The following is a 26,796-nucleotide window of genomic DNA, read 5'->3' on the forward strand; positions in this document are numbered from 1 at the left end:
ATTTACAAGTGCAATGTTCGCAATGCGACGACAGCTTTGACTGACCAGCACATGATATCGAGCAAAAGCTGAAGTATCAGCACCTTTTGGCATAGAAAATGCAAATTTTTTTTTCGAAAATGAATAAATCGTTTGTTCTTTTTCTTTTTCGCTTGAATGTGAATGGAAATGATTCTTAAGACGCGCATCGATTTCAGCTCAACCAAAAAGACACAATAATCAACGGTCGAAAAGTAGGTCACACGGCCAATCCATGCAAAAATCACGACCCACCGACGAATGATTAAAGCTGTGTATTTCACTAATGCTAGCGTGAATCCAAAAATCCACCACGACCAAAAGATCGATAACAATTTTCCCCATCCCCACACCTCAAAAATTTTATATCAACAGTAAGAAAAATTTATTTACCGTTTCTTTATGGAATGTAAAAATGGCAAATAAAATTGTTGACAAAAATTGAAAACAACATTTTTATTAAACTATCGACAAAATTGATCAACGCCGTTCTCGTGCAAAACGTTATCATCAAAATGATAAACATGTTGACATATTCTTACAAAATAAAATGATAAAAATCACAATCTGTTAAGCATACGGTATGGCATGAATTCAAAAAAATAAAAATAAAAACACTTCATCTGATTTTGAAATTTCTTTCCAAAAATACTTTGAAAATTAATACGTATGCGCACATACACATACGCACACACACAAGTACCTACGTTTGTGAGATGAAATATTCCAAAACATGCAAAATTTTATACCAATTTAAATTATAAAATTCTTTATTTATTTATAACATATAGTATAAAAAATAAAAGCGGAACAAATGAAATATTTGAAGCAAACAGAACCCATCCAATAATCGATGAATAAAATTATCAAAATTAAAATACAATCTGAAACTTGAAAATGCACAACTCAACTCATTAAAGAATGTTCTTTTAAACAATTATTCAGACAACATTCCATAAATACAACAAAAAAGTTTACTCCTTGAATTTTATAAAACTGATTATTATAATAAACTCCCAGTTTAAGTAAAGCGTTGACAAACAACCTGCTATCATCATCATTCTAAGCTGCGGTAGGCTAAACGGATATCGATTGCCCGGTGCACACTGACCAAAGAAAACAAGATGCGTCTGTTTGCCCCTGGCTTCACTGTTTAAACACAAATAAAACGAATTCGAACTGCGATGAAAGCAATAAAAATCGTAACACTAGTAAATTAAAAGAATGTTTCATTCGACTATATTTTCAATTTCATCTTTGAAATTCAATTGTTTAAAAAAAACTTTCCCGAAAACAAGTACATTATTACAACTCGCTAATTTACTTTTAATAGCTTTATTGTGTTTAGATTCAATATTTATAAAACGACCAACTATACCAAATCATATACAAAAAATTAAACATCTTTTTAAAATATCAAGGCAGTTAACTGAAATAATTCTTCTATGATAAACTGATCATGAAAACTTTAGCAAACTTAATACCCGCTCCCCCATCCCCATCCCCCTAAAATAAATCGACTGAAAATAATGATGATAAAAATTATAAAAACCAAATAAGAAACACTTTAAAATATCAAAACACCGCTCAATTTCAGCTAATTAGCATGATAATAATCTTTAAATCAAGAACCACTTCAACACAACAACGAAAACTTCAACTGAAATAACTTTGTAGTTATTATTGTGTTTGCGTAAAACAAATGAATGAAATAGTTTACGCTTGGAAAATTCTACATGAAAAAAATCATTAATTTTACATGTAGAACTTAAATAAAATCAAAGCTCAAACGAAAACAAAGTTGAAAGCAATGAAAAGCAACTTACATAAAATTTTACAAGGATTCATTATCTTCAGAAAACATTTGCATCAAATTGAATTCCACTCAAACAGTCGTTCGAACAGTTCAAGATAACAATGAATATTAGAGAGACGAAAAGAGCAAACAATTCAAAATAATACAGTATAGCAAAAAGAAAAAAAATCAAGTATAGTATGAGTTTTTTATTGGAATTTCAAAACGTTAATATATAAGATAGAATTTATTTTTAATTTATTAAAAATAATATTCAATGTAATTTTGAATTTTATTTATTATTTAAAACTATTCTGTGACACTTGATCAGCTAGAATTATTACGAATGCTATTTATGATATGCAAGTTATGTAATATATGGCTTGAAATAATTGTAAATATAAATAAATTCAATCATAAATATTTAATGAATGTTTGTTTTTGTTCTTTAAATATAAAGAGAGAATATTTATTATATTTTATGATTAAAATTAAGCATTGCAATATTCACACGCATTCGTTCATTTACGTAGTGCGTTTGTGAAAAAAAACTGTATTTATCATTTTTGATGAGCAGATAAGATTATTTCAAGACAATCTGACAAACTATTCATTAAGTGATATTGTAAAGTGGGTTTGTTGTCACTAAATAAGAACAGTATTTATAATCAAGCGACGTTATACAATGCTGCTTTACTGTTCACACTGATTTTTCAGAATATTACAAATAAACAGATAACGCACAGCGGTTATAATGATGATACTGCAATTATTTTTCTCCTTTGCACGTGATATTGGCTTCAGAAGATTCGTATTTTCACCGTTATTTACCTCCAAAATAAATATTATAACATACGTTTCGACAAGTTTATAATTGTGATCAATATTGCAACGTAAATCATGTCCATTAGATATTATTTTTTTCTGTTTATTAATTCGATTGTTTAAAAATTTTAATTACATATAAATTCTATGGTAATAAATAATTTCAGTTCGAAACACAAGTTAACATTGAAAACCAGGAGATATGAAACCACGAAAAATAATTTACTGCTTTTTGAAAAGCATGCATTGAATGCAACAGAGTTGATAACAAAAAAATCATAATAATAAGTAAAGAAAGAAAACTGAAAGCATTAAAAAGTGTTAATTCTGTTTTTTCTGTAAACGTTTTGGTAAATGGCAAGTTGGCGCCTACGCTGTTTCATTTGAGCAGCTCGTTTACGACGAGATAATACCGAAGGTGAACAAACAATAGCAAATTTGGCTACTTTTGATTTCACCAGTGGTGTAAGCACCCTGGGGCTTAGCACGAGCGCTTCTGCAACACCAGGTGACAAAATGAACGGGCTCAATACCAGTGGACTTAAAATAAGTGGCGACAGCACACTTGGAGATAGAACCAATGGACTGAGTACTGCAGGTGACAGTACTATTGGATCAAGTACCAGAGGTGATAGTATGAACGGATGAAGAACCAACGGTGACAAAATGACAGGAAAAAGCACGGATGGAGAAAGAACAAAAGGTGACAATACTCGAGGACTGAGAACCAATGGTGCAAGTACAATCGGGCTTAATATCAGTGGACCAAGAACAGCTGGTGACAATACCACCGTTGACAATAAAATTGGACTTAAAACAATCGCTTGTGACACTAAACTTGGACTTAAATCTAAATTTTTTAAAGTCAAAGCAGTCAACGTAACTGCTCGCTTAGTGCGTTTTGTAGAGCCAATCATTTTTACATAATCCAGCAATGCTTGTTCACGTTGTTCATTGGTCATATTTAAATATTTCCTTTTGTCAAATGGCAATCTGCTAACGTTGAATGGATTTTCCTTACTATAAAACAATTCCAACTGTTTGTCATCCATAAATGCATAGCCTTTCTTCATCATTGCATCTTTCTGCTCCGAAGACATCGATCTCTCCAAAGATTTGAATCGTTCATCAGCTAGATTATAATTTTTCGTATTATTTGTTACTTTTGACAAATATGACGGTACACTTTCTGATAAATTTTCCACAGTTTCCAAAAATGATGCCATCTTAGGTTTCGTGGCTATAGCTTTGCCTTGTAGCAAAATTTCACCCGCACCGGTCAATTCTAAAATGACACTCATCAACATTTCTTGATCATGCTTAGGCAGTCGTCGCAATATTCTTGGCAGAGAAAGCAATTTGCTCGAATCGCCATCATCATTCAATGATAAAATATCCGGCGACAAAAATGACCGCATGTCCTTCTGGCGTGGCATGATGGAAAAAAAATCAGGCGAAAGAAATCGAAAAGCTTCGGAAGTTTCATTTTCATGAACAGCCTTGGCTACTATCTCTTTGGAAATATTTATCATTTCAAAATACCATTTTGGAAATTGCTTTGGGGTGCCTTTCTCGTAGGCAGAGTTGATGGCTGATTCGGCGTCAGAAATTGCTTTGTGCAAAAATTTCCATCCAAACTCTTCGTCATCTTCAGTCGGTTCGTTGGGAGAATTTTCCAAAAGCTGTTTTGCGATTGCTAAAATTTTCTCACGACGTTCAGGATCATCAGACTGTTGGACGCTGCTTCCAATTGGGGTTTTGGAAAACTTTTGTCTCAGGCGATTTCCAATTAAAAATGGCTCACGAAGCAACCGCTTGTTAAGCATATAGTCAGAAAGGACGCTGACAAATGTTCTTTTTTCTGCTTTTTGTATATACGTGGATAATCTTTTCTGGCTTTCTTCATTCATTTGCATGGTCTGTGCTTCGCTGAGTGTTTGTCGACGATTACGCTGTACTACCTCAAAAAAGTTTATCTTTTTAACAATTATTTGAAACAAAAAGTAAGTAAAACGACAACAACAAAAAATTATTCTCACCCTCAAACCGGATACCCAACGAGTACCGTCCGACGGTTTTGGTGGAGATGTGGTGACCACAGGCTGTGTTGTCGGTTCCGGTGCTTCTGGCTCACCGCATGATAAAATTGGCAGCATGCATTGGGAATAATCGACTGCTGTTTCAGTCAAATAGGTGCATTTGCTAAACTCTTGCCTGTGTTCATCGCTGCACAGTTGCAATTGCTTAGTAGCGATCAGAGCAAGCACTGACATCTCTGCTTGAGTGGACAGGTGATCAGATAAATGTTTTTTAAAATCTGGACCTTCATGAATGATACGATAGGAACGAGGTGTTTTGAATTCAGAAATTTCTAAATTGAAATCATTTTTAGGTGAAATTGTATTTACTGTCAATAACTCACTTGGTATCGGTGAAAAAATTAAAAAAAAGCATTACGCAATATATGGAAGCAAATTTTCTTAAACTAAGCTCGTTCTTTCATTGCATTTTTAAAGTCTGTACTTGCACTTACTTTAATTTTCAAAATGAAAACATTTCTTTTGGTATATTAAATTTTAAAACAAAAATTATAATTCATTTAATTGAATAATTTTACTAGAACTTAACGTTCGGTGATTTATTTGGATAATCAATTTTTGATATTCTAAAAGAAAATTAGGTACTTTGTTACAATTACTGTAATATTTCCTGATGTATTCCATTGTATTTACCATCTCGTAGAAGTGTTGTGATGAATTTAAATTTTTAAATATGTAATAAAAGCTTTTTTTTGATTTTTAGAAAAATGATAAAATTTTAAAATTCAAAATGTTGTATGCAATGATTAAGTGATATCTGTAATGTTTAAATAATTTATTTGAAACCAAATGAATTGAAAAGATGTTTCAAGTTTACAAATTTACATTGATAAAGTATAGAAAAATGATTTGAAAATATTATTAATTAATTAAATATTAGTTTGACTTTATTGAAATAAAGCTGCTATCAAATATACCGCTAAAAATTTGTTCCAAATGTACTTGATGTGCTCATATAAATATAGGTTTTGTAATTCATATCATCAAAATTTTAAATATCACCTAATTAGAGAAATTAATGCATGTCAAAAGTTCTTAAAGTAATCTGTTAATTAATTACAGTAACTGATATTATTATTTGTTATCAGGTGTTAGTAGAATGAAAAGCATTCTTACTAGCAACGGCAATGTGTAAGAATAAGCAATACAGGAACAATTTCATGGTGGCTATTGGAAATGCTTTGCGACCAAATTTCAACTTCAAATTTTATTTAACATTTGCTACATTTATTTAACTCAGGCAAATTATTTATCGTGTCAAACAATTTGGCATCCTTGTTTCATAGAGGTCAGCTGTATTGTACAAGCACGTAGCTGAATATTGGGAAACTTTGATCTACAAAACATCAGTCTTGTCTTGCCAGCAATAAATGAACTTTTGCATTAAATCACTTTTCTGATGACATGCTGATAATTATGTTTTTTTTTCTTCTCAATTTGGGCGCAAATTGCAATGCTGCGCCCATGGGAAAATAAATATGTGACAGAAATGTGACGAGTAAAAAAAATAACAATAGATTGGCTCTTCGAAAGCGATTCTGTTCAGAAATTCAAAATTCAAACAGAAGATTCGCAACCCATATTTTTCGCTCGTTCTCCACTGCGTGCATGACCTGACTGAAACAATTCACCATCCGCAAGCCTTGCACCTTCAAAAATTTCCATCTGATAAACTGAAAGCCTACTTCAGTTAAAAGGAAATTATTCATAATTTCAAAAATTAAAGTTTTCCATTGTCCCGATTGGGTGGGGTTATTCGGCGTATTATCGTTGTTCGACGCAATTTGTCCGCATGCAAGTGTACAATAATTGCATAATAATTTCGATTTTAAACAAAAAAAAGATTCACTTATGCATTTTTATGCAAATCTGTCACGTTTTCCAAATTTTAGCAACACCGTTTACATTATTTCTTGAAGTTTAAATCGAATTTTATCATTCATTATGTAAAGGAAATTTTTCGTTTTCATTCTCCGTATTCCCAACATTGCCACACTGTCAATGTTGTTGAAATTAATTCGAAAAATTTTACTATAAAAATAAATGAAAACATCTAAAAAGCATAAAGTAAAACTGCAGTTTCCAAATATAAAGAAAATTAATCAAAAAAGACATTCCAAATAATTAATTACTTGCTCTCAGCTATGATACGTGCAGTATTGCATGTTTAATTTCATTTCCAATTTATGTTCTTGAAAAAAAAGACGTTTCACATTTTGACCTTTCAAATACTCTGAATGATGATCATAATTCAACTTTTTAAGAGAAAAAAATATTATCATCAAGTCTTGATTGATCAAGTAACTTTCAGCTTCCACGACAAAGAAGTGATTAAAATTTCCTCTCGTTTTATTAGCAATTAATTGTAAGCATTGTCATCTGTTTACTCTTTTTTCATTCTGATAAATATAAATACAATAATTAAACGAAAAATAATGCTGTAAATACCAAAGAGAGAAGTAGCAGTCGCAATAAACGCCTAGTTTATATCAAAATGCTATGAAAAGACATTTGCCTATGCTATTTTTCATGTATACAAATTTATTTATATATGTAAATATTAAAATATTGCCCCATAATTGTATTGGGCATCGATATATTTCTAAATATTTATATGTCAAAGCTGTCATAAAATAAAGCATCCATTTTATACAAATGCATATGGGCATTATTCTTAAACTCTTATCATATTGTGATTTTTAAGTACAATTCAATGTCGAAAGTTTACTTAGGGGTAAAAAATCAAAACGTTTAAAATTGCTGTATAAGTTCCACTTTTTTATTTTATTTCTTTCAAAATATTTGCATAATTTTTGACTCAGGCATGTATCATTCACTGCATTCACTACAATGACATATGGTATGCTTTTGCAAGCGCACACTTTTGTTGTCCATTTTTTTCCCTTTTGTGAAAAGTTCAGTTGGAGCAATCGGTACTAAACCACGTTTTCATTCATTTCTTTATTTTGAATTTTTTTCAATAAATTTAAAACATCTACTTCCTTTTTCATTAAAGTTTAAAAAGAAATTGGCCTAAAATGACTAGTTAAAAGAAAAAAATATTCTGATATGGTGTATGCCAGCATCAGGCAAAATAGCATTGGCCTAGATGTATAAGCAAATTTTGCTACTTTCATTAAAAGAAAAATTAATTTATTCACCATCACTCGATATAAAAAGATTGAAATTCCATTACATTCCAATTAAATGTCAATTTTCAAGTCATATGTTAATCAATAATTATTTTTTTACAATAATGAAATCTTCACCGCGTTTTCTACACTTTTTCAAACACTTACTTTTCTAATTTTGCTTCTTTAAACTAATTTGTCTAACTATTTTTTCATAGTTTTAAATTCAAAATTGAACTCAAAAAGTTAATTGAACGCTTATTCTTTATTACATAAAGTATATGTTTTAAATTTCATTGTCATATACGCCTCTTTTCTGAAATAAATTTACCAAAATGCACTTGAAATTAAAAAAAAGAGTGAAACTTGAAAGATTAAATATTTTATCATTTTTTGCAATATGTACTGACTTTTTAGGTACTGTAGAGACTTTGTTTTTATTTAGCTTTTGTTTAGTTTTACATTATATGTTCATTTATGTTTATAAAAATATTTCATCTTAACTGAAAAAGTATTAATTTATTTAATTCAACTTTACTACATATGAATTTCAAGTTATCCGTCTATGTCGAAGCAATGGTAATGGTTATTTTAAAATCATTTTATGCACATCTGAATAAATATGCACAAATGTAAGTTTATAAAGAATACATTTAAAAATTAAAAATATCAAAATTAATGACTTTTGCCCTAGCTTTTCGACTTATAAAATGTGAAATGCAACTTATACTGTAAAACATACATTCTTATCTTTATGAGACCAACAGTAATGCAGTTGACAGTATCTTGATATCTGTTTTATTAGTACCGATGTTATCATTTTTATCCATTCAAAATAACAATTTCTAATTAATAGTAAGTGTATTTTTATACACTTTAAAAATTTTAATATAAATTTTAAAATTTAGTACATCATGGAGCAATCTGAAGAAAACGAGCAAAAGCGAAAACTTATCTTATTTACTGAGCCTGCCGAAGAATGGATTCACGATGTCAAAGGTGTTGTTTTAGGTTTGGAACGAAATGAATTTTTAAAAATTGCAATGCAAGGAGGATTTAAAGTAAAAGACACGGTACCGTTTGCATCTTCTGCTATTGGAGGTCCAGTTTTGGGTAATTTTCGCAGCGAAGAACGTCCAGTATCGCTTGGTACTTCTTTAGACAAGGTGAAAATTGATATTACTTTTTTTATTTGCATAGCATATCAATTTTTTAGTTTTCGTGTGTTAAATCAGTATATCAACGCATCAATAGCAAGCGTTCGAAACTTGGTATGTGCGCCATGAGTTATCCAAGTTTTTTGGCGTTGTCAGATAATGAAGTGCAGAAAACGCTGCGTGAATTGAAAAATATGATTGAGCAGTTCAATTTCAGTAACTGGAAGTTCAATAATTATTTATTCAAACGAGGCTTTGTTTATTTTGAAACAAGATTTGGTGATGTATATTCGTGCAATAGCACCCTTTTTTACGATCGAAATGAAGAATATGTAATTTTTTTTATTTTGATAAATTCAATGTGAATGTGATAATTTAGCAAAGCTAATTCATTTTTTTATAGAACGTCGACACCATTCTTCCTAGATTGCTTTCTTTTAAATCGGAAAAAGTTGTTTGGATTGTAATGTTGGTGGCGAGTGGAAATTTTGCCGGCGCTGTATTTGAAAGGTATATATAAATATTCATGTGTAATTTTCAATGTGAATAATTTGTTGAGGTTTTCATTTTTCTAGAGGAGTGATGCTGGAGCATCGATGCTTTCATCGATATACGAACAGAGCGAAAATTGGTGGAGCACAATGCTCGAAAGACAACCGCGGTCAACGTTATACAGCCAGCGCTGGGGCTATGATCAGACGTTACAACGAGCAGGCATTGATTCATGTGAGTATTTTCACTTTTATTAATATTCACGCAGAATTTTCCATTCTCGTAGCTTAAATATTCCATTTGATAGTTGATTGCATCATATCACATTATATATTTCGAGTTTTAGTAAATAATTGAGCAGCAGTATTTTGGTAATTAAGCGATTATCAAGTTCGACAAATTACAGTATAACTCAAAAACATATCTGATTAAAAATAGTGAAATGTTTTTGTGCAAATTCAAGAACATTGCAGTGATATGATTAAATGGAAATGTAGTGTATTTATTTTCGTAATAATTCGTTTTGAGGATATGCGTAATTGTTTATCCACTTTAGGAAATCCATGGTTTGATTATTGAGTGGAGCAAGTGGATTGAAAGTTGTGAAATTATATTTTTTCACTGTCCAAATGAGTACAAGTCAAACGTGTTTGATAAGTCGGGCATCAGTACGGCAGCGAAGCATCTCGCCCTGAGACCAATACCATTTTCAACCGGCAAGCCTACATTGGAAGAGGTGAAGCGCGTTTACAAGAAATTGATAACTGTTCAGAAACTCGGTATTGAACAATTGGTGCGGAGTTGTTGCAATTGTTATTGTAGATTTGACTAATTTTAGGTAAAAAGGATAAATTTTTGGTCGACGTTTATCGGTCGCTTGTTAGCGAGCAGACTATTGATATCGTACCAATGGAAGATGTGGTCGAACCTAAAGAATCGGTTCGAGAGATACGACGCAAGCAGAAAGCCGCTAGTGATGAATATAAACTGGAAATGCAAAATTTGAAAAATGAAAGGCAACAAAAATTGAAAGAAAAGAAAGAATTGATATTGCGCGAATTGGCGGCATCCAGAAAATGTGACTCAGAAAGGGCGACGTTGCTGAAAGAGTTGCGTGATTTGATATTTACAGCTTGCAGCAATGGCCATGGCTTGTCGAAATTGGAAACTTTTCTTTCCGAAGGAAAATTACCCAAGGAAGTTTTCTTGGCCGAATGTGTGAAACCGTATGATATGATTTCCAATCCGACGGCGTTGCACTTGGCCATGTTGAACAATCAAATTGATGCTGCTCGATTTTTGATTCGATCCGGCTGCAGCCCGGGGATTCCCAACGGTGAAGGTTTGACACCATACCAAATGGCTGGAGAAGAGATGAAACGAAGCTTAATCGAGATGAAAACGGATACTTCAATCGAGGTGGACTGGTCAGGAAGTAATGTACCGTCGTCGGTGGAAGAAATGACGGAAGAATTGAAGCAGTTGGCTTTGAAAGAGAAAAAAGCGGATGCTAGAAGAGCTAGACGACAACGTCAGCGTGATAACAAGGCAAAAGTGGAAAGAGAAAAATTGGAACAGGAAGAGCGTGAGAAGAAGGATTTTTTGGCATCTTCTGAGGAAGACAAAGCTGGAAAGCAACGATGCTACACGTGTGCAGCGCAAATCGACCCGGCCAATTGTTTTCACTATTCAGAATTTGTTTTCTGCACCGTGCAATGTTTGAGAGTTTATCGTTTTTCCTCAACAACTTCTTGATGTGTTCAAATTATCTGCCTGCCGGTTGGTTCTGTTATTATAATTTGTTGCATTCAATAAAACGATTGTCGATGATAATTTTCAAATTTTCCATCGATTGCAGTTGCGCAATTTTGTTGTTGTTAAATGCAATTACAAAATGAACATTTTTCTTTTTTTTTCTTTTTTTATTGATAAAATTTAAGAAAAAAAACACGAATATTCACGTGTAAAAGGCTTTCCATTTTGCGGTAGTCGATATTTTATAAAAGGATGTAACTTTACTTCATTACTTCAATTCTAATTTAATTAATGATGCAATGGAAAATATTTAACAACGTAATGCAAATAATTTGTCCTTTCCTAGGTGAAAAAATTACTGAAAATGTTAGTTTGGGTAGCGAATTTGCCACATTTGATGAGAACAGACATTGCATTTGATAGTAACTATTTCTGACGTTGAAATTTTTGCAGCCGATAAATCAATTTGAAAACTATCGCTTTATAAAGCTTAAAATTTACAATATGTCTTAAATGAAATTAATCAAATATGAAACAGATGGAAAGGCAAGTTGATTTTTTTTCAAAATAAATTCAATATAATAATGAAACACCGTTCAGATTTAAATAAAGAGTTTATAATTAATTTTACAGTACTCGAAAAAATAACTATGTAAATTACAGAATTTCTGTTTTGATAACTGTAGATGAGTAGATTCCAATAATATCAGTTCTTGTATTTGCAATTTGTACCTTCATACTGTAGTGTGTTTATCTTTACAGTTTACCTTGAAATGATATAATTAAGTAAAAAGATGCAATTGTATTGTTGTGTGAAATGTAAAAATAGTAACAGAAAATTTCAATAAATTACTTATTGAAACATACAGTGTTATGAAAATATAAAAATAAAAAAATGTTTATTATGAAACTAATTTTGATTGATAAATTTTCACAAAACTTTATCACGAATGTATTTTGAAATATAATTAATTTTGTATAAATGTATAATTTGATTTTTTATTATTCAAAATCATCTTACATATATGAATACTGTAAGTTTTGCATTGTATTCTTTTACAGTTAACAGTAATAACATTTCGTTGACTTGCTTTATTTTCTTCGTAAACTGTTCCTGTTGTTGTGGTTTTACTGTTCACGTGAAAGTTGCATAAGTTTCAGTTTATTTTTGTCCCAATATTCTTTATTTATCATATCACTTTAATATTCGACGACAGTTTTACTCAAGTCAGTTTCTATGCTATTATAATTGCACTTTCTAAATATTTACTTTTAAATAATTTCATTTGCTTAGCACATTGCATAGCATTTCTTTTTCGCCAAAGCAAGTTTGAAAGTTCGCTTGCGGAATTTTTTTTTCTATTTTAATTTTAATCTGTAAAAGTTTACAAATATTACTCATAGTTTTTTTAAATAAAATCAACAAATTGCTTTAGTGCGTTTCTGTTTTTATTATGTAATATTTGGATTATTTGTCATCGTCAAGTTACAGTTTATCATGTTTCAGTGAACACATCTGTAAAGAGTGTATTATGTTTTCACTGGTCGTCAAGCACTATCAATAATGCTCAGTGTTTCTTTATTTGTGGCTTTTGTATTGTGTTTTTTTTGATGGGCTTTTGATGTTTTCTTCTGTTGTAGAAGATCAACATGGCATCGGATCCTTTGGGCGATTCTTGTCCCAATCTATTTGACGAAGAAGATGATCTGTTTAAGCCGTCGACAGAAGTGAGAACTTTTGCTATATTTACCATGCATGTTATGCAATGCACTCATTGGTGTTATTGATTCACGTGGAAAAATGAATTAATTAACTAATTAATTAGTGGTGTCCGTGTGAATTGCTCGTTCAACACAAGTGTAAGTCTTTGAATTTCGCCTTTTCTTTTTACACTAAAATGAAATCTGAACTGCCATTTAAAAGATGCATTTGAAGTTGTTTTGATTTATTTTAATATCACGAATTTTTGTTTGCTAATATTTCCAGTACGATTTGCATAGTTGATTAAATTTTTTCTGTTCGGTGAATTGTCACATTGTGGCAGTTCAGTTCAGTTCAGTTCAGTTTGGTTCTCTGGCAACTAAACGACGCTAGTTTGATGATGGTGAATCACTTCTAGCAGGTGAACTTGACCACATCACCGGTACACTGTTGACCAACTGCAAATTATTGACATAACTTTCGAAATTGTTGTTCTCTTTATTATTTGGTTTTTATCAGGGCAGTAACCAATTGAGCAGTAATGATAATAATAATTTCGATGTGCTCTTTTTATTATTTCATTGGATTTTTTCTGCCCTTTTTTTCAACCGATTACTGTATTTGAATTTACAAATAATCAAGCCGCGAATGGAAATGAAATTTCAATTTTTTTCCCTTTGCACGATAATGCACGAAGATTGTCATTGGACAAATGGAAAATATTCAAATTTCTATATCACTGAGCGTTCTGTTTAAACAGTGGACGAAGTCATCGTTTATTATAACGACACAATTGTATTGGTTATGCAATGAATAATTGATGCATGTCGTTTGTATGTTTGCCAAGTTTACCAGTTTTTCGAAAATTAGTTATGTCGATTTGGGGAAATTGAAATCGCTTTTTGATCATCGACCGATCGGCTCGACACGGTTCAACAGGAACATATTTTGCACGTGAAGTGGAATAATTCGAATTGTGAACAATTTAAAAATTAAAACCCATTGTTGTCGAACAATGGCGCGGTGTGAGAATTGTTGAATTGCATTCATATGTAGCAGTTTTTATTTGTTTGTTAACCAAATATCAATAAATATGTATGTGAAATTTTGATATATTTATTTTACTTGCAGGATCCTCTGTGCGTTGCGGGTGAGGATGGAAAAGGCAGTGACGCCGACTTGTTCGAAGGTTGTGAATTGCACCTTTTTTCTTTTCGAAAATCTTTTTCAATTTCATCTGCTCAATTTTCAGGAATCGACGATGAAATAGACATCAGCGACACGCCGACAGGAAAAGAAGCGAAACTTCGCCTCGATGACTCATCGCATCGTGTTACATCCAAGGGTACTGTAGAGATTTTGTCTGATTCGATTTGAAAAATCACCATTGGGTAATCGGTCGTCTTTCAGGCGGTCGAGATACGAAAAGCAAAGATCTACTCCAGTCGACCAGTTCGAATTACCAATACAACGGTTTGTTCGATTCTCCGGCTGAGGTGCCGGTCACCGGGGGCGGTGGCTTGAACGAAGTTCGTCTGACCCCGCCCGGCAAGGCGACCAGTGCCAGCTTTGGTCCGAGCGTGAGAAAAATTTCCGAAGATCCGGCCAAGGTAGCAAATTTATTCAACTTTTTTTTCATTCTTGGTCTCCTCCTTTTTGATATATTTTGATCAGTTGTTGTATAATTTGAAAGGACTCGAATTTGGAACTGCATCTCAATATTGACATTGAAAAGTATGAAAAACGAGGTGAAGGTGTCGGTTCGTTTGTCGTTTACAAAGTTGTGACCAAAGTAAGAACCCTTTTCGACTGAATTTTCCGTTGATTGCGGTTGTGGATTTTTGCATTTTTCAACTTTTCCAGTTGCCAGTATTGGCGTCCGGATTCGGTAAACGTGAATACAGCGTCTGGCGTCGCTTCAGCGATTTTTTGGGCTTGCACGACAGTTTGGCCGAAAAGTACATTGCCACTGGCCGAATCATACCTCCAGCACCGTCCAAGAATGTGATCGGTGTGTGTGTGTGTGCATCTTTTTTTTTCTTTTCTAATTGAACAAGTGGAATAACAACCGCCTCGTTTTTTTAGGCATGACCAAGACGAAGATGGTCAAGGGTACTGTAGAAGAAGACCCGGTGACGTGTGAATTTTTGGAACGTCGTCGAGCTTCGTTGGAACGCTACATCCGTCGAACGGCGTTGCATCCAGTTTTAGTCCAAGTATGCATGTTTGTTTATTTTTTCTGAAATTATTCAATAATTTATTATTGTTTTGATTATTTTCAAATTTGATTTAGGATCCAATATTTCGTGATTTCATCACACTGGAAGGAGAATTGCCACGGGCTATACAAACGGCCGCGCTGAGCGTTTCCGGCGTGCGGCGTCTTTGGGATCGCGTCAGCGATACGTTGAACAAGATGGCTTGCAAAATGGACGACAACGATGCTGTGAGCGAATTTTGTTCCAACAATAAATTATTAATATTCATATTTATTGAGCTGTTTTTTTAACGTTTTGTTTGTTAGTGGTTCAACGAGAAGCAGTACGAAATTGAACAGCTCGACGACGAATTGCGCAAATTGAATCACAAAACCGAACAGCTAGTTAATATGCGTAAAGGTATGCAAAAAATGACTTTTGCATGATTTAAGAAAGAAAAAAACATGCATGTGTGTGAAAATTTAAAACGGAAAAATTATTATTACTAGTTGTGTATAATTTTGTAATAGAATATGCGCATTCGACGGAATCGTTTTGCAAATCGTTGTCCATGCTCACTGCCTGTGAGGAGAACACGTCGCTGTCGCGGGCTCTTTCGTCGCTTTGTGAGACGATGGAAAAAATTTCCCAAGTCCACCAAGACCAAGCTGAAAAGGATTTTTTCATTCTCAGCGAAATGCTGAAAGACTACATCGCTTTGATCGACATTGTCAAGGTATGCAAATTTCACGTTGTGTACTGTGTTTGAATTTGATTTCTTTTTTCTTTTTTTGTTCAGGCGGTGTTTTTCGAAAGAGTGAAAGCGTGGAATTATGTGCAAACTGCACAGCAAACGTTGAACAAACGCCGCGAATATAAATGTCGTCTTGAATTGGCAGGCAAAACGGAGAGACTGTCGCAGGCGGCTAAAGAAGTTGACGAGGTTGGAAATTATGGAAATTTTTTTTTTGAATTATTCTAATTTTTCAATTTTCCAATCAGTGGAGTTCGAAATTGACCACCGCCGAAGCCAATTTCGAAACTATCAGCAAAAATATACAAAAAGAATACAAACGATTCGAGTTGCATCGCGTGCATGAATTCAAGCAAATGTTGATTCATCTACTGGAAACGATCGCCTCCTCACAGCAACAGGTGACACGTTTCTACTGATTAATTTTATTCATTTTTCCAAGCGACAACAACAAAATTATATGAATTGCCAATTTTTGACATTGTTTAATGCAATTTGTTGCTTTCATCTCGTTTCAGCTGGCCAAGGATTGGGAAAAGTTCATTCCAGAAGCGAAGGGAATTTTATGATCATCAGTTGGTGGAATATGTTGTCAATTGGCGGTATCCGCAGCTGATTAATCGCCAAAACAGTAAATAAATATATGATCAGTTCCGATTCACGATATTTTCAACTGTCATTTCACCGGTCAGAAAATGAAAATAATGTTGGTACTTGTGTTCTTTTTATTTTCATGTACACTTAAGCAGTGCTGTTTAATTATTTTTACTATTTTTCACCTTCGTTGTCCATTTTTTTGATTGGATTAATTGTGAATATTCTCAACAGAAACATTTTATTCAACCAATTTGTGCGATGAAGCGTATATTCGTACGTATATTACATATTTACTTATTTATTTATTTGCCTATTTGTTTTTATTATTTTTGACATGATTTCAATGATGAATTTATTATTCCAACATTCAGAACAGGCCATCGTTGTATTTGCTGAATGGCGTGGAAAGATTCGACGTTTTCGCTAGATTTAAATTACAACAGCAATGGATCTTTCGCAGCTCGTTTGTATCATTTGTAATTTCTTTCACAACTATTAAAATCAACACTTGGAACAGCGAAAGATATTCAATGTTGTTGCGTTCTTTTTTTTTTTTTTATTTTCTCTATTCAACTGCTACCGATTTGCCTGCGTAAAATTGAACTTGATTTTCTTTAATGGAAGTATGATTTTCAAATAATTTCAAAAATTCCAAAAATATGAACAATATTATTATTTTTCATTTTTTAAAAATTAATAAATTTTTCAATGGGCAATTTAAACAATTTCTTGTTTTACTTTATTTTAAAGGTAGCAAACTTTAAATTTATTTTAAAGTGTTTTAAACAAAATTTACCTATATAAATGATGTTCTGCGACGAAATTTTCATTCTGTTGGTTTTCTCCGTTCCGGGACGACCTGCTTGAAACTCTCTCTCTCTCTTGCTCTTGCTCTTGCTCTTGCTCTCTGTTGCTTTCTCTTGCGCTCTGCTTTCTGAACTTCCGAACTCTGTTTTTTCTGCGATTTCTGGTAAGTAATATTTGAATTGCTTTCAGATCAACGTGTTCTATCAATTGAACCAATGAAAAGATGGATAGATGGAAACTCGTAGTATTTTTACAACAATCCCTTAATGACATGTTGTTGTTTGTCCATCACTAAATTATCATACATTAATTTTTTTTGAAACAATGTATATATTTTTAGTTAGCGAAAAAATGTTGACCGTGCAAGTTGTTGTGTCGTTGGTCTGGTTGATTGTTTGTGGGTCTGCGGATTTAGGTGGTCTTGTATCAAATATTTGCTGTAGTCGTTTTACACTTACGTTGGTTTTGAAACTGTATTTCAGAATTTTGGTCGTGCACATCGAACTCGGATTGCTTGAATGGCGGTAATTGCAGCTTACCCGATGGTAGATGCGTTTGCGATTCTGACTTCGATGGTATTAACTGTCAACTGAGTAAGTTGCTTGCTTATAAATTATGGAAATTTTGTGTGATTATAAATTATGAACTTTTTTTTAAACAATTGCAGAAGTAGGCACATGCATCGACTCTGATTGTTACAATGGTGGCAGTTGTTTCCAACTTAGCCCAAACACTTACAAATGCCTGTGCCCATATTCATACGACGGCACATTTTGTGAAACTCGTAAGTTTCAATTTATGTAAAAGAAAAAGAGATTTACAAGTGTTATTTTAAATTTAGCGTACAATTTCATGGAGCTGGGCATGCAGTTGATAAAGCGTAATTATCTTTTTCAAGCGTTTATTATTGTTGTCGTCATTACAACAATTGCGGGATATGTTTTCATGATTCGTAAGGTAAAATTTCTTTTTTCATTTGTTATAATCGCAATTTTTTATTTCTTTATTTGTAGCAGCATTAATTCTAATGATTTTCTAATTTTCTGATAAATATTTTCAAATTTTCTCACACTAGAGTTTTCATTAAAATTACAAATGTATTGAACATTTCAGGCACATCGTTTGATTAAACGTGAATATGTCGATAGGAACGTAAGGAAATTTGTATCTCAACGGTAAGCAGTTACAAATTATTAACTTTTCTTTGTAAACTGTTTAGGAGAGTTAGGACAGCAGGTTCAGGAGTTAGCTTTATTTTACATCTGCTTTAGGATTGAAGGAGAATTGGTCAAACGGAAGGAGGTGAAACCAGTGAAAATTAAATCTTCTTCTATTGCAAGTATATTCAGAAGATCTTCTGCTGTAAATAATACGTTGGATGTCAAGAGAAAAAGTATCTTTGACGGAAATGTTCGTGCATTGAAGAAGGAATCGTTGTCGGCACAACCAATTAAGGCGTATGCAGTTACAAAAATCATTGGAGCTATGCATATAAGCTTTATTTTTCACATATGCTTTAGGCCTCGAAAAGAAGCGGTCGTGGCGAAGGATACCAAAAGAATTGGTAAAAAAGTTTGCCGTCGAAAATTAAGCAAAAAAAAGAACGTTATTGCTGGTTCTCAGAAATAACTGTTCATCTTATTCCTGTTACTGATGGTGTTTAAAATCACCAATTTACATTTTTTTTCTTTCATTCATCAATATAATTATTTTTTCATCAAATATGTTCAACATAATATCATTGTACCTGTTGAAATCAAGTTGAAACTTATTTATTTCTTTTGCTTATGATATTATTTTCTCATTATATTAAATATTGTTTGATTGAATAAAAATAAAAATAAAAATAAAATTTTCAATTACATTTTCATCTTTTCTTCATGTTGTGAATTAATCGAATTCATATGCAAGAGTAAATTTCATCTCCATTATTGCTGCTGCAATCTATAAACCACTGATGAATGTGCCATACTTGAATTTTTATTCTCTGAAAACAAAGCTACAAAGCTAGCTGGCTACAAAGGGTTTTTTTTCTTGATTTTGGAGGCTTGAACATGTTTCGTAAATTTCAAAAACTGTGCTGCGAATAAATTCAATTTTCAAAAACACAGTAAGCATGTTTCGAAGAATGCTTCTTTTTTTTGTTTTCAATTTTTCAACAATCGAAATATTCCAAAACAAATATTGATCGTGTCGAAGAATAGTGTGCTTGCTTTTGTCATTTCAAAAGAAAAGAAAAAATCATCATAATTTGAAAATTATCATATTAAATCCTGATGTCAAGTATTTTTTGAACGTGACTTACTGTAGTATGATTTTTTAAACGAGTTTTAAATTTGCTTGCGCAATTTTGTTTTGTATTGACACTTTTCAAAGGAAATAATTATATTATTAAATTTATTGATGATGATATGGTTTTATTTGTTTCAACTGTGTGAACAATTTTATTCTAAAATTGTTATGGATGTTTTCAAACACGTGTACGAGTCAAATCAAGTAGAGAAGAAAAATTGCTGTCAGTCGTCCAAAGATTTCAGGTAAATGTTTAATTATATGTATTTTTTTCTTTTTTACGTTCATTCAATTAGTTTGTCAGTTGGTTTTTGCATTTCAAAAATGTTATCCTGTTTTGTTGGACTGGGTATTATTAAATTATAATGGCAAATAATTTCATTTTAAAATCACGTCTGATCATTCTATTTGGGATGGTTGTTTAGTTTTGTATTCAGCTATTGTTCGTTTATTAAAATGTAAATTGAAACAGTACAACGATGCAGCACATTTGAATGGAAAGGGTGTTGAATTTTGTTCATCTTTTTTGAACATTGCATTGTAGATTAGAGACCGTAATCAATTGCATTTCAAAAGTGCTACTTTCAATATTTGATGCGATGCTTTTGAGAAAATGTCATCGTTGAATATGAATATGAAATATGATTACATTCACGTTGTTGATAAATAGGTTGAATGTCGAATACATCATCAATTTTCTCATTTGTTTATTTGAAATTTACCATTTGCTGTTTGAAATGAGTTGATTTTATCATTTTTCAATTTGAATTTTAGTTTTGATTCGTAATCTTCCATATAAATTATTGATAATGATGATGTTCTGTCCCATATTTAATATTAGTAGAACGATCGTTTTGGGGTCAAATTTATATAATACGTATTACAGTTGTGAGGTTTCATTATTTGCGGCCCTGATTGTACAGTGTCACTTGTTTTGCCGTAACTGTTATAGCAATGAAATTGTGCTTATCAGTTTATCTACTTTGTTCACTTGGTCGATGCTTATTGTTTGTTTCATTTCCTGAGAAGCATTAATCAACGTGTAGACGACTGACTAATTTGTTTTGTTTTGATCATGTTAAATTGCTTGCATCTTTCCGTAGTGGAAACGTCACTTTAATGATGAAATACATATATAAGTATATGTATTTCTTTTAACTTCCTTCTATAGATGAATTATTATCATCATCATGTTTTCCATTTGAATGATGAAGCAGATTTTTTCCCGCTGATGATAATTTATTGAATTGTATAACCATGTATGTGCATGTATACTGACTGGTTTTTTCTACACTTGAACTGGTGTAAGGCAGTGGAAAGATGGGCACAATATTTGCTATTTGTAACGATTTCTGCTGAATCAGTGTTGTTTTGCTCAAGGCTGCTTTTGAATTGATTGCTAGATAGATACTAGTTCAAATTTCACCCACTAGCACCGGAACTAACTGCAGCAGGCATGTATACGTCGGTATACTGTTGTTAGGTTGAACAATAATGCTCACTTTTCAATTTATTAATACATATATAGAATTTAATGGACATTTTCTGTTTCAAATTGAATTTTTTTCCCTTTACATTTATCAAAATAAATAATAATTATTGGAAAATATTAAAAATTGAAATAATATTATTTATTCATCGATTGAACAGTTGAAGTGAAAACAATTGTGTTTATGAGATTGATTTTTGGTTCTTTATTTTTATTCAATTTTTCCATGCGTCATTTGTTGCCGAGACGGGAGGGGGTGGGGAGGAGGACAGGATAAAATTTGAATAATTAAATCGTCTTCAAATAAAATGTATTTAAGTAAGAACGAGGTGAAGAATAGCAGAGCCCAGTGGGACAGCAACTTGGTTAGCTGGTCGCTATGGCTATACGCCAGGTGGCGTTGAGTGGAGAGTGGTGGAGGCAAATTCGATTTGCTGCTCCTCCACCCGGAATTTTCACCGCAAGCAGTCTACGCGTACTGCTTTTCGTACAAGGCGGGACTGTGTTCTCGTTTCTCGATTATATATATATGTATGTATATATTCGTATAAAAATATTCACTGCTGTTGAAGTTATTGGGAAATTTTGCTTTTGACGACTATGCTGAGAAATTTCAAGCCAACAAGCGTCATCAGTGGCTGTTCATGTGCTAGGCATGTTTCAACAACTTGCTTCCCCCATTACTTTTCCTGCTTTTCGCCGCGACGCGTTTCGCTTGCCGATGTTCATCATCGACATGCTTGCTGCCAATAAACAACAATCACAGCATCGAGAGCAGACAATTTGGCACAATGAATGATCAACGATAATTTTACATCAGTTTTATGATAATTTTTATCATCTTTCACGTAAGAATGTTTTAATTTTGTTTCGAAAATTTTCCTCCATTCCAACGCTGTCACAGCTCATCTACGCGGGGCAAGTATCATACGAGCAGTATGTTGTAGATTTGTTTTTATATTTTAATATGTATTCAAAAAATTTTTTTTCATCGAGAAATTATTTTTACGCGTTATAATGTAATTTTCAAAATTTTCACATCACGTTTGATTTCACAAACAAGTGGTCACGGTGTTCATATTGACTCTTCTACTCGACAATCATATTTTCTCAATATTGGTGGCTGGCTGTTCTATTAGCTGTTTCTGAATTCAAATTTCGTGTATTTATTTATTGTGGGACATTTTGATGAAAGGACAAAATTTTAATAAGCTAAAAGCTTCAATATCACTCAACGAAGTTGTATTCATTTTTATTTATTTAAAAAAAACAGAAAAAGCAAAAGAAGCTCTTCAATCAATTTGAACGTGTGATTGCAGTTATTCAAATTCATGTATGCGTGCATTCAAGAGCTTAGTTTTTTTTTGTTCTGATCGTTTGTTTCATCAACTAAATCGAGTATTTAATTTGGAAAAAGAAACTTTATTCAAGTATCAGAAAATTTAAATATTATTTTTCAAAAAAAAAATAGATGAAGAAACAGTCAAGTGATTTTCAGCGTTGAGTAAAAGCGGCAGCTAGATGTGCGAAAATCGATTTCACGCCGACCGAGAGTCCATATAGTTGAGAGATGAGGCTGCAGTTGAGGAAGTTCGTTTTCATTTTGACTTACAAATTCACAACTGCATCTTGTCAGTTTTAATTTTCAATTTTATAAACGTTATACTTTTTGTCAGAAGTAGTTTTATTCAACCTTTTCTGAAATTTTTTTCTGATTTACGTTTTTTCCATATTTATATTTATGCTCTATTTGTGAAAATTAAAATTATTTTACATTGCCATGCGATTATTGCAATCGTTTGTTTTTCTTTGAATTTCCTGGTGATGGCAGTTAATAAAATTAATTATCTTACCAAATGGGAAGAAAATGGGTTAGATAGAACATCGTACAGCTAGCTAGCTATCTAGCTGACTAGCTCTGTTCAGTTGTTAATATATGAAGCACGTTTTTGATGATCTAGTTTCATGATGTGGTCGATTTTTCTTCTTCTTTTTTTTATGCACAATTGATGTATCGTGAAATAAAATTTGAAAAGTCAATTTTTCCAGAACACTGCCAAAGGAATCATTGTGCGTGTCTGTGTCTGTGTTTTTTTTTCTTTGTTATTTATGTATGTATGTATGTATATCGGTGTAGGCGATAAACAGCCTGACGTTCTATGTGAAGAGGAAGTAATTTTATCGATTTCGAGAGTAATTATTTATTTCATAAGCAGTATCACATGGCAGTATATATATATTTTTCCCCCTCTTTTTAGCTTCTCTCTACTCGATGAATTCCTCTTTTAGTGTTTCAATAGCAGACTTCACTTCAATTGTGGAACAATTGAGGATAAGTGATGAGAATAATGAAAAGCGTGAAGTTGAACATCAGCACATTATCTTAGAAAGAGTCGCGGAGATTTGCTTTCTATCATCAATTGACTTTACATTTAAATTGTCGATGATGAAATTATTCAATTGATCCATCCATTCATAAAGTTCTCTTATCTCTCCATATTCTGCAATAGTTCATTGACCTTGTGTGTTCCACTTCAACAAAACAATGAGTACAAATGACATTTGCATAAATTTGCTTATCATTGTTATTATTATTAATTATTATTAGCATATAAAGACAATTTGATTGAACGGGTGTTTTGCTTTTTCGTAAAACAAACGTACAAAGTGATTTTATAAGTTTTTTTTTAAAATATATTTCCATTCATAAATGAAGATAAATTGCAATGGATTGTTGCTACAATTGTCGTTCAAAAGACAATTCAATGCTTCAAACGAAAGAAGACAACGCCGCTTCATCCGTCTGCTTCTGTTTAGCTGAACAAGCGGCGGCGGACCGAGTTGAATTGTCTTTAGATTGCCCGTTTCTTTATCCAAATACAATTTTAAATAATATCATGCTCAGGCTGCTGGAAACTTCATCCCTGTTGTTCAGCACAACGGTCGTGCTGCTTGCTGTTTGTTGTTGATTTGCAAATTGCAAAACAGCAGCAGCAGCAGCAGTAGCAGCATCATATTTTGAACTGCAAACAAAAATATGAAAGCAATTTTCAAAATTTTATGAATAATTTTCAATTTATTGATTTTCCTTTTTATTCAACGCATGCTGCTGCAAATTGGCACGCGCTTGGGATCGATTTTTCCAAAACTCCAATCTCGCTTTTGCTGCAGCAGCAGCAGCAGCAAACAAATTTTTCTCAATTTCAGAATTTGCATAATTTGGTGCGTTTCCATTTTGCTTGGTTTTACTATTTCTGTGCGTGTTGTCTTTTTTCTTGTATGGGGCGAGTGTTTCGTAGAAAATATTCTCCTGTTCATCCAAATCTGACCATCCCTGCTATCCCAGGATGATGCTCACTTTTGTGCAGACAAGTGCAGAAATTATATATCACTTCATCGAATGTGTTTAATTGTTAAACTTTTGCATCTGTTTGTTCATCTCATTTGGGTTCATATCTCACATCCATCCATCTATCCATCCGTGCGCCATTTTGTTTTTTTTTTGAAATTACATGTCAAAACATTATGATGTTTGCAATTTTGACAATGCTTTGTCATTTAGCATTTGTTTGACAAATCGATGTTGCAGTAGTTTATGATCGTTTTCTCACGATCTAACAGATTATTAAACAGCACAACGCTTGATTTGAAAGTAATTTTTTTTTATTTCAATATTTCAAATTCCATTCTCACATTTGTAGACAACTGAAATGGGGGTGTGGAGACTAGGGGAAGGGGGGGGAGTATTTTCTCTGTTGAGAATTTTCTATAAGATGGTAATTTTCATTTTACATCAGATCTGAGTTTCCGAGTGAAATTTGAATAATTTTCAAAGAACAAAACGAATTGCACCAGGATGAAATAAAGTGCTGAAAATTGAGCCGTCTGTGACAGCTGTTTGTTCGAAAGTTGTCAGCAGTGCGGTGGTATGAAGTTTGAAATGATTAAAAATAAATGCAAAAATAGTGCTAAAATTTAATGTCTGGTTGTTGTTTTCTCGGCGACGACGACGACGACGACGATGATGCATTTGGGCAAAAGAATGAAAGCATTAAATTTTTTTTTAATGGACGTTTCTATTATTGTTAAATTGGTTGAAAAAAGTCTTAGCACTTTGTTTTAGCTTTTTCTCTTTTGCAAAACAACAATATCCACTTACGCGGATATCTATTTTCAAAGCTTTGCTAGTTGTTTGCATTTTGCTGCTTAAGCGTTGATCACTTGCTCAGTCAGTGGACAACTGTTGTTTCAAAAACAAAACGCTTGATTAATGATCATTTTTCTGACGTTGCTCTTCACTTTTCGCTTGTGGTGGTATTCCTTTAGTTCAATTAGTTTCCAAATTATTCATACATCCAAAGGCGGAACACACTATCCAATTTTGCAATTGCATCATTATTCTAGAAAAGTTCAAATTATACGTATATTATTAATATTAATATTATTATTCTACATTGTAAAATTATATCTTGCGAATAAGAAATTATTCACATCAGAGCAGGTAAAGTCAACATTTCCATGTAGATATTAGTGAAAGAATTCAGTTCAAAAGGTCAGCATTACTAGCAAAAGCATCATTCATTATTAAAAGTTGACAGAAATAACTTTCCCCTGTCTCTCTGTGACAACAATGACAACGCCGATAAACAATGCTTGCAATAACAAATTCAGCACATTCAATCAGTAAATCACGCAATCAACCACTTGATAAATAGAAATATTTATTATTAGTTTGCGATTTTTAAAAATTTCTAAAAACATGTTTTTATTAAAATTAAAAATAAATCAAGTATAAAATATACAACTTTCATTTTCAAATAATCATCTTGAAGTGATGATCTAATTTCGTGAAGCATGTTTTTATTGTATAAAATTGAAGATTTTATGAAAATAATATTTTTTCATTTGATAATTTTTTTCAATGATGCACAATTTATTAAGAACAAGCAAATCGGATAGCAAATACAAATTGATTTCAAGTTATTAAAATTGAAATTAAATTTCTTCCTAGAATTTCAGTGAAGTGCATGGAATTTGAAGATTGACAACTTCACTGATTGCACTAGCTTTATCAAAATAGTTGTTCAGCAAATATTCCGTTTGTGATAAGTGTTTTCTTTTCCAACTGCAACCTGTCTGCCACGACGACAAATTTCACGTCAAATATAATTTAAATAATATTGACTAGAGTGAATATTTAGATATTTTTTTATTAAAAAAAATTATACAAGCTATGTGTATTTTATTTTTTTAAAAAACAATTTTTCTCGACTGATGAAATTTTGATCAACATTATTAATAGTAGAAAATTCTGACGAAATGCGTACAATTTTATTGTGGATTTTTTTTTCATTGAGGAAATTTCTTCGAGGACATTATCAAAAGAAATAATTGAAACACTATTCAAAAATTCGCGGCCATACTGTTTTTTATTCGATACAAATCGATCAGTTTTTAATGTCATAATTTTTGTTCGTACGAATGTTCAAAAGTGTTTCTAGGGTAAAATTGGTGGAAAATAATTTTCAAATATTTAAACTTTGTAAAATAGGATGTGTAATTTGTAAATAAAAAGATCATTCGAAAACCTATTCAAAATTGATAAATGTTGTTCATTTCGAATCGAGTTAGTGCATAAAATTGAACAGTAAAAAATTTGAAATCTATACAGTATTGGATTGAGAA

The 26,796-nt window shown here is 32.2% G+C and overlaps 6 protein-coding genes across 6 annotated transcripts; 4 read left to right on the forward strand and 2 right to left on the reverse strand.

The window, feature by feature from the left end:
- Nucleotides 1-307: 307 nt before the first annotated feature.
- Tsp_05645 (conserved hypothetical protein) lies at nt 308-6,402 on the reverse strand. Its single transcript, XM_003371939.1, has 10 exons — nt 6,301-6,402; nt 6,001-6,051; nt 5,854-5,935; nt 4,678-5,009; nt 4,517-4,599; nt 2,983-4,480; nt 2,511-2,644; nt 1,503-1,538; nt 1,033-1,167; nt 308-371 (listed from the first exon to the last, which is right to left on the reverse strand). The coding sequence occupies exons 1-10, from the start codon at nt 6,400-6,402 to the stop codon at nt 308-310; spliced, it is 2,517 nt and encodes an 838-aa protein (XP_003371987.1).
- A 1,404-nt stretch (nt 6,403-7,806) lies between these two features.
- Nucleotides 7,807-11,272, forward strand: Tsp_05644 (hypothetical protein). The gene is made up of 8 exons (XM_003371940.1): nt 7,807-7,848; nt 8,424-8,453; nt 8,777-9,034; nt 9,085-9,357; nt 9,429-9,535; nt 9,601-9,751; nt 10,074-10,317; nt 10,356-11,272. The coding sequence occupies exons 1-8, from the start codon at nt 7,807-7,809 to the stop codon at nt 11,270-11,272; spliced, it is 2,022 nt and encodes a 673-aa protein (XP_003371988.1).
- Nucleotides 11,273-14,067: 2,795 nt separating this feature from the next.
- Tsp_05643 (sorting nexin-2) lies at nt 14,068-16,950 on the forward strand. The gene is made up of 14 exons (XM_003371941.1): nt 14,068-14,073; nt 14,106-14,163; nt 14,227-14,319; nt 14,385-14,584; nt 14,668-14,766; nt 14,838-14,985; nt 15,060-15,190; nt 15,268-15,420; nt 15,499-15,592; nt 15,703-15,908; nt 15,972-16,115; nt 16,175-16,327; nt 16,476-16,557; nt 16,895-16,950. Exons 1-14 carry the CDS (start codon nt 14,068-14,070, stop codon nt 16,948-16,950), a joined length of 1,623 nt encoding a protein of 540 aa, XP_003371989.1.
- A 611-nt stretch (nt 16,951-17,561) lies between these two features.
- On the forward strand, nt 17,562-18,898 carry Tsp_05642 (conserved hypothetical protein). Its single transcript, XM_003371942.1, is given in 8 exon segments — nt 17,562-17,574; nt 17,671-17,854; nt 17,865-17,923; nt 17,998-18,114; nt 18,172-18,287; nt 18,444-18,505; nt 18,602-18,794; nt 18,851-18,898. The coding sequence occupies 8 exon segments, from the start codon at nt 17,562-17,564 to the stop codon at nt 18,896-18,898; spliced, it is 792 nt and encodes a 263-aa protein (XP_003371990.1).
- A 2,592-nt stretch (nt 18,899-21,490) lies between these two features.
- On the forward strand, nt 21,491-21,910 carry Tsp_05641 (putative multidrug transporter). Its single transcript, XM_003371943.1, has 2 exons — nt 21,491-21,642; nt 21,730-21,910. The coding sequence occupies exons 1-2, from the start codon at nt 21,491-21,493 to the stop codon at nt 21,908-21,910; spliced, it is 333 nt and encodes a 110-aa protein (XP_003371991.1).
- Nucleotides 21,911-23,980: 2,070 nt separating this feature from the next.
- Tsp_05640 (putative ATP synthase, B chain) lies at nt 23,981-24,578 on the reverse strand. Its single transcript, XM_003371944.1, has 3 exons — nt 24,573-24,578; nt 24,213-24,445; nt 23,981-24,134 (listed from the first exon to the last, which is right to left on the reverse strand). Exons 1-3 carry the CDS (start codon nt 24,576-24,578, stop codon nt 23,981-23,983), a joined length of 393 nt encoding a protein of 130 aa, XP_003371992.1.
- Nucleotides 24,579-26,796: the final 2,218 nt, after the last annotated feature.

This window comes from Trichinella spiralis (assembly GCF_000181795.1).
Source record: "Trichinella spiralis strain ISS 195 chromosome Unknown Scfld9, whole genome shotgun sequence".
NCBI lineage: Eukaryota > Metazoa > Nematoda > Enoplea > Trichinellida > Trichinellidae > Trichinella > Trichinella spiralis.

Coding starts and splice junctions, on each gene's coding strand:
- Tsp_05645 (XM_003371939.1), bottom strand. CDS start 6,402: ATGGAAATTTTTGAAGGTGCAAGGCTTGCGGATGGTGAATTGTTTCAG. Junction 6,052..6,300: donor ATATGGGTTGCGAATCTTCT/GTTTGAATTTTG, acceptor CCCAATATTCAG/CTACGTGCTTGTACAATACA. Junction 4,481..4,516: donor AGCCAGAAAAGATTATCCAC/GTATATACAAAA, acceptor AACATTTGTCAG/CGTCCTTTCTGACTATATGC.
- Tsp_05644 (XM_003371940.1), top strand. CDS start 7,807: ATGGTGTATGCCAGCATCAGGCAAAATAGCATTGGCCTAGAT. Junction 9,358..9,428: donor ACGATCGAAATGAAGAATAT/GTAATTTTTTTT, acceptor ATTTTTTTATAG/AACGTCGACACCATTCTTCC. Junction 9,752..10,073: donor ACGAGCAGGCATTGATTCAT/GTGAGTATTTTC, acceptor TATCCACTTTAG/GAAATCCATGGTTTGATTAT.
- Tsp_05643 (XM_003371941.1), top strand. Junction 16,328..16,475: donor TCGCCTCCTCACAGCAACAG/GTGACACGTTTC, acceptor AGTTCATTCCAG/AAGCGAAGGGAATTTTATGA. Junction 16,558..16,894: donor GCTGATTAATCGCCAAAACA/GTAAATAAATAT, acceptor TCCAACATTCAG/AACAGGCCATCGTTGTATTT.
- Tsp_05642 (XM_003371942.1), top strand. Junction 18,288..18,443: donor ATGTTTTCATGATTCGTAAG/GTAAAATTTCTT, acceptor TGAACATTTCAG/GCACATCGTTTGATTAAACG. Junction 18,506..18,601: donor AGGAAATTTGTATCTCAACG/GTAAGCAGTTAC, acceptor CATCTGCTTTAG/GATTGAAGGAGAATTGGTCA.
- Tsp_05641 (XM_003371943.1), top strand. CDS start 21,491: ATGGCTATACGCCAGGTGGCGTTGAGTGGAGAGTGGTGGAGGCAAATT. Junction 21,643..21,729: donor TTTCTCGATTATATATATAT/GTATGTATATAT, acceptor AGAAATTTCAAG/CCAACAAGCGTCATCAGTGG.
- Tsp_05640 (XM_003371944.1), bottom strand. Junction 24,135..24,212: donor GCCAATTTGCAGCAGCATGC/GTTGAATAAAAA, acceptor TTTTGTTTGCAG/TTCAAAATATGATGCTGCTA.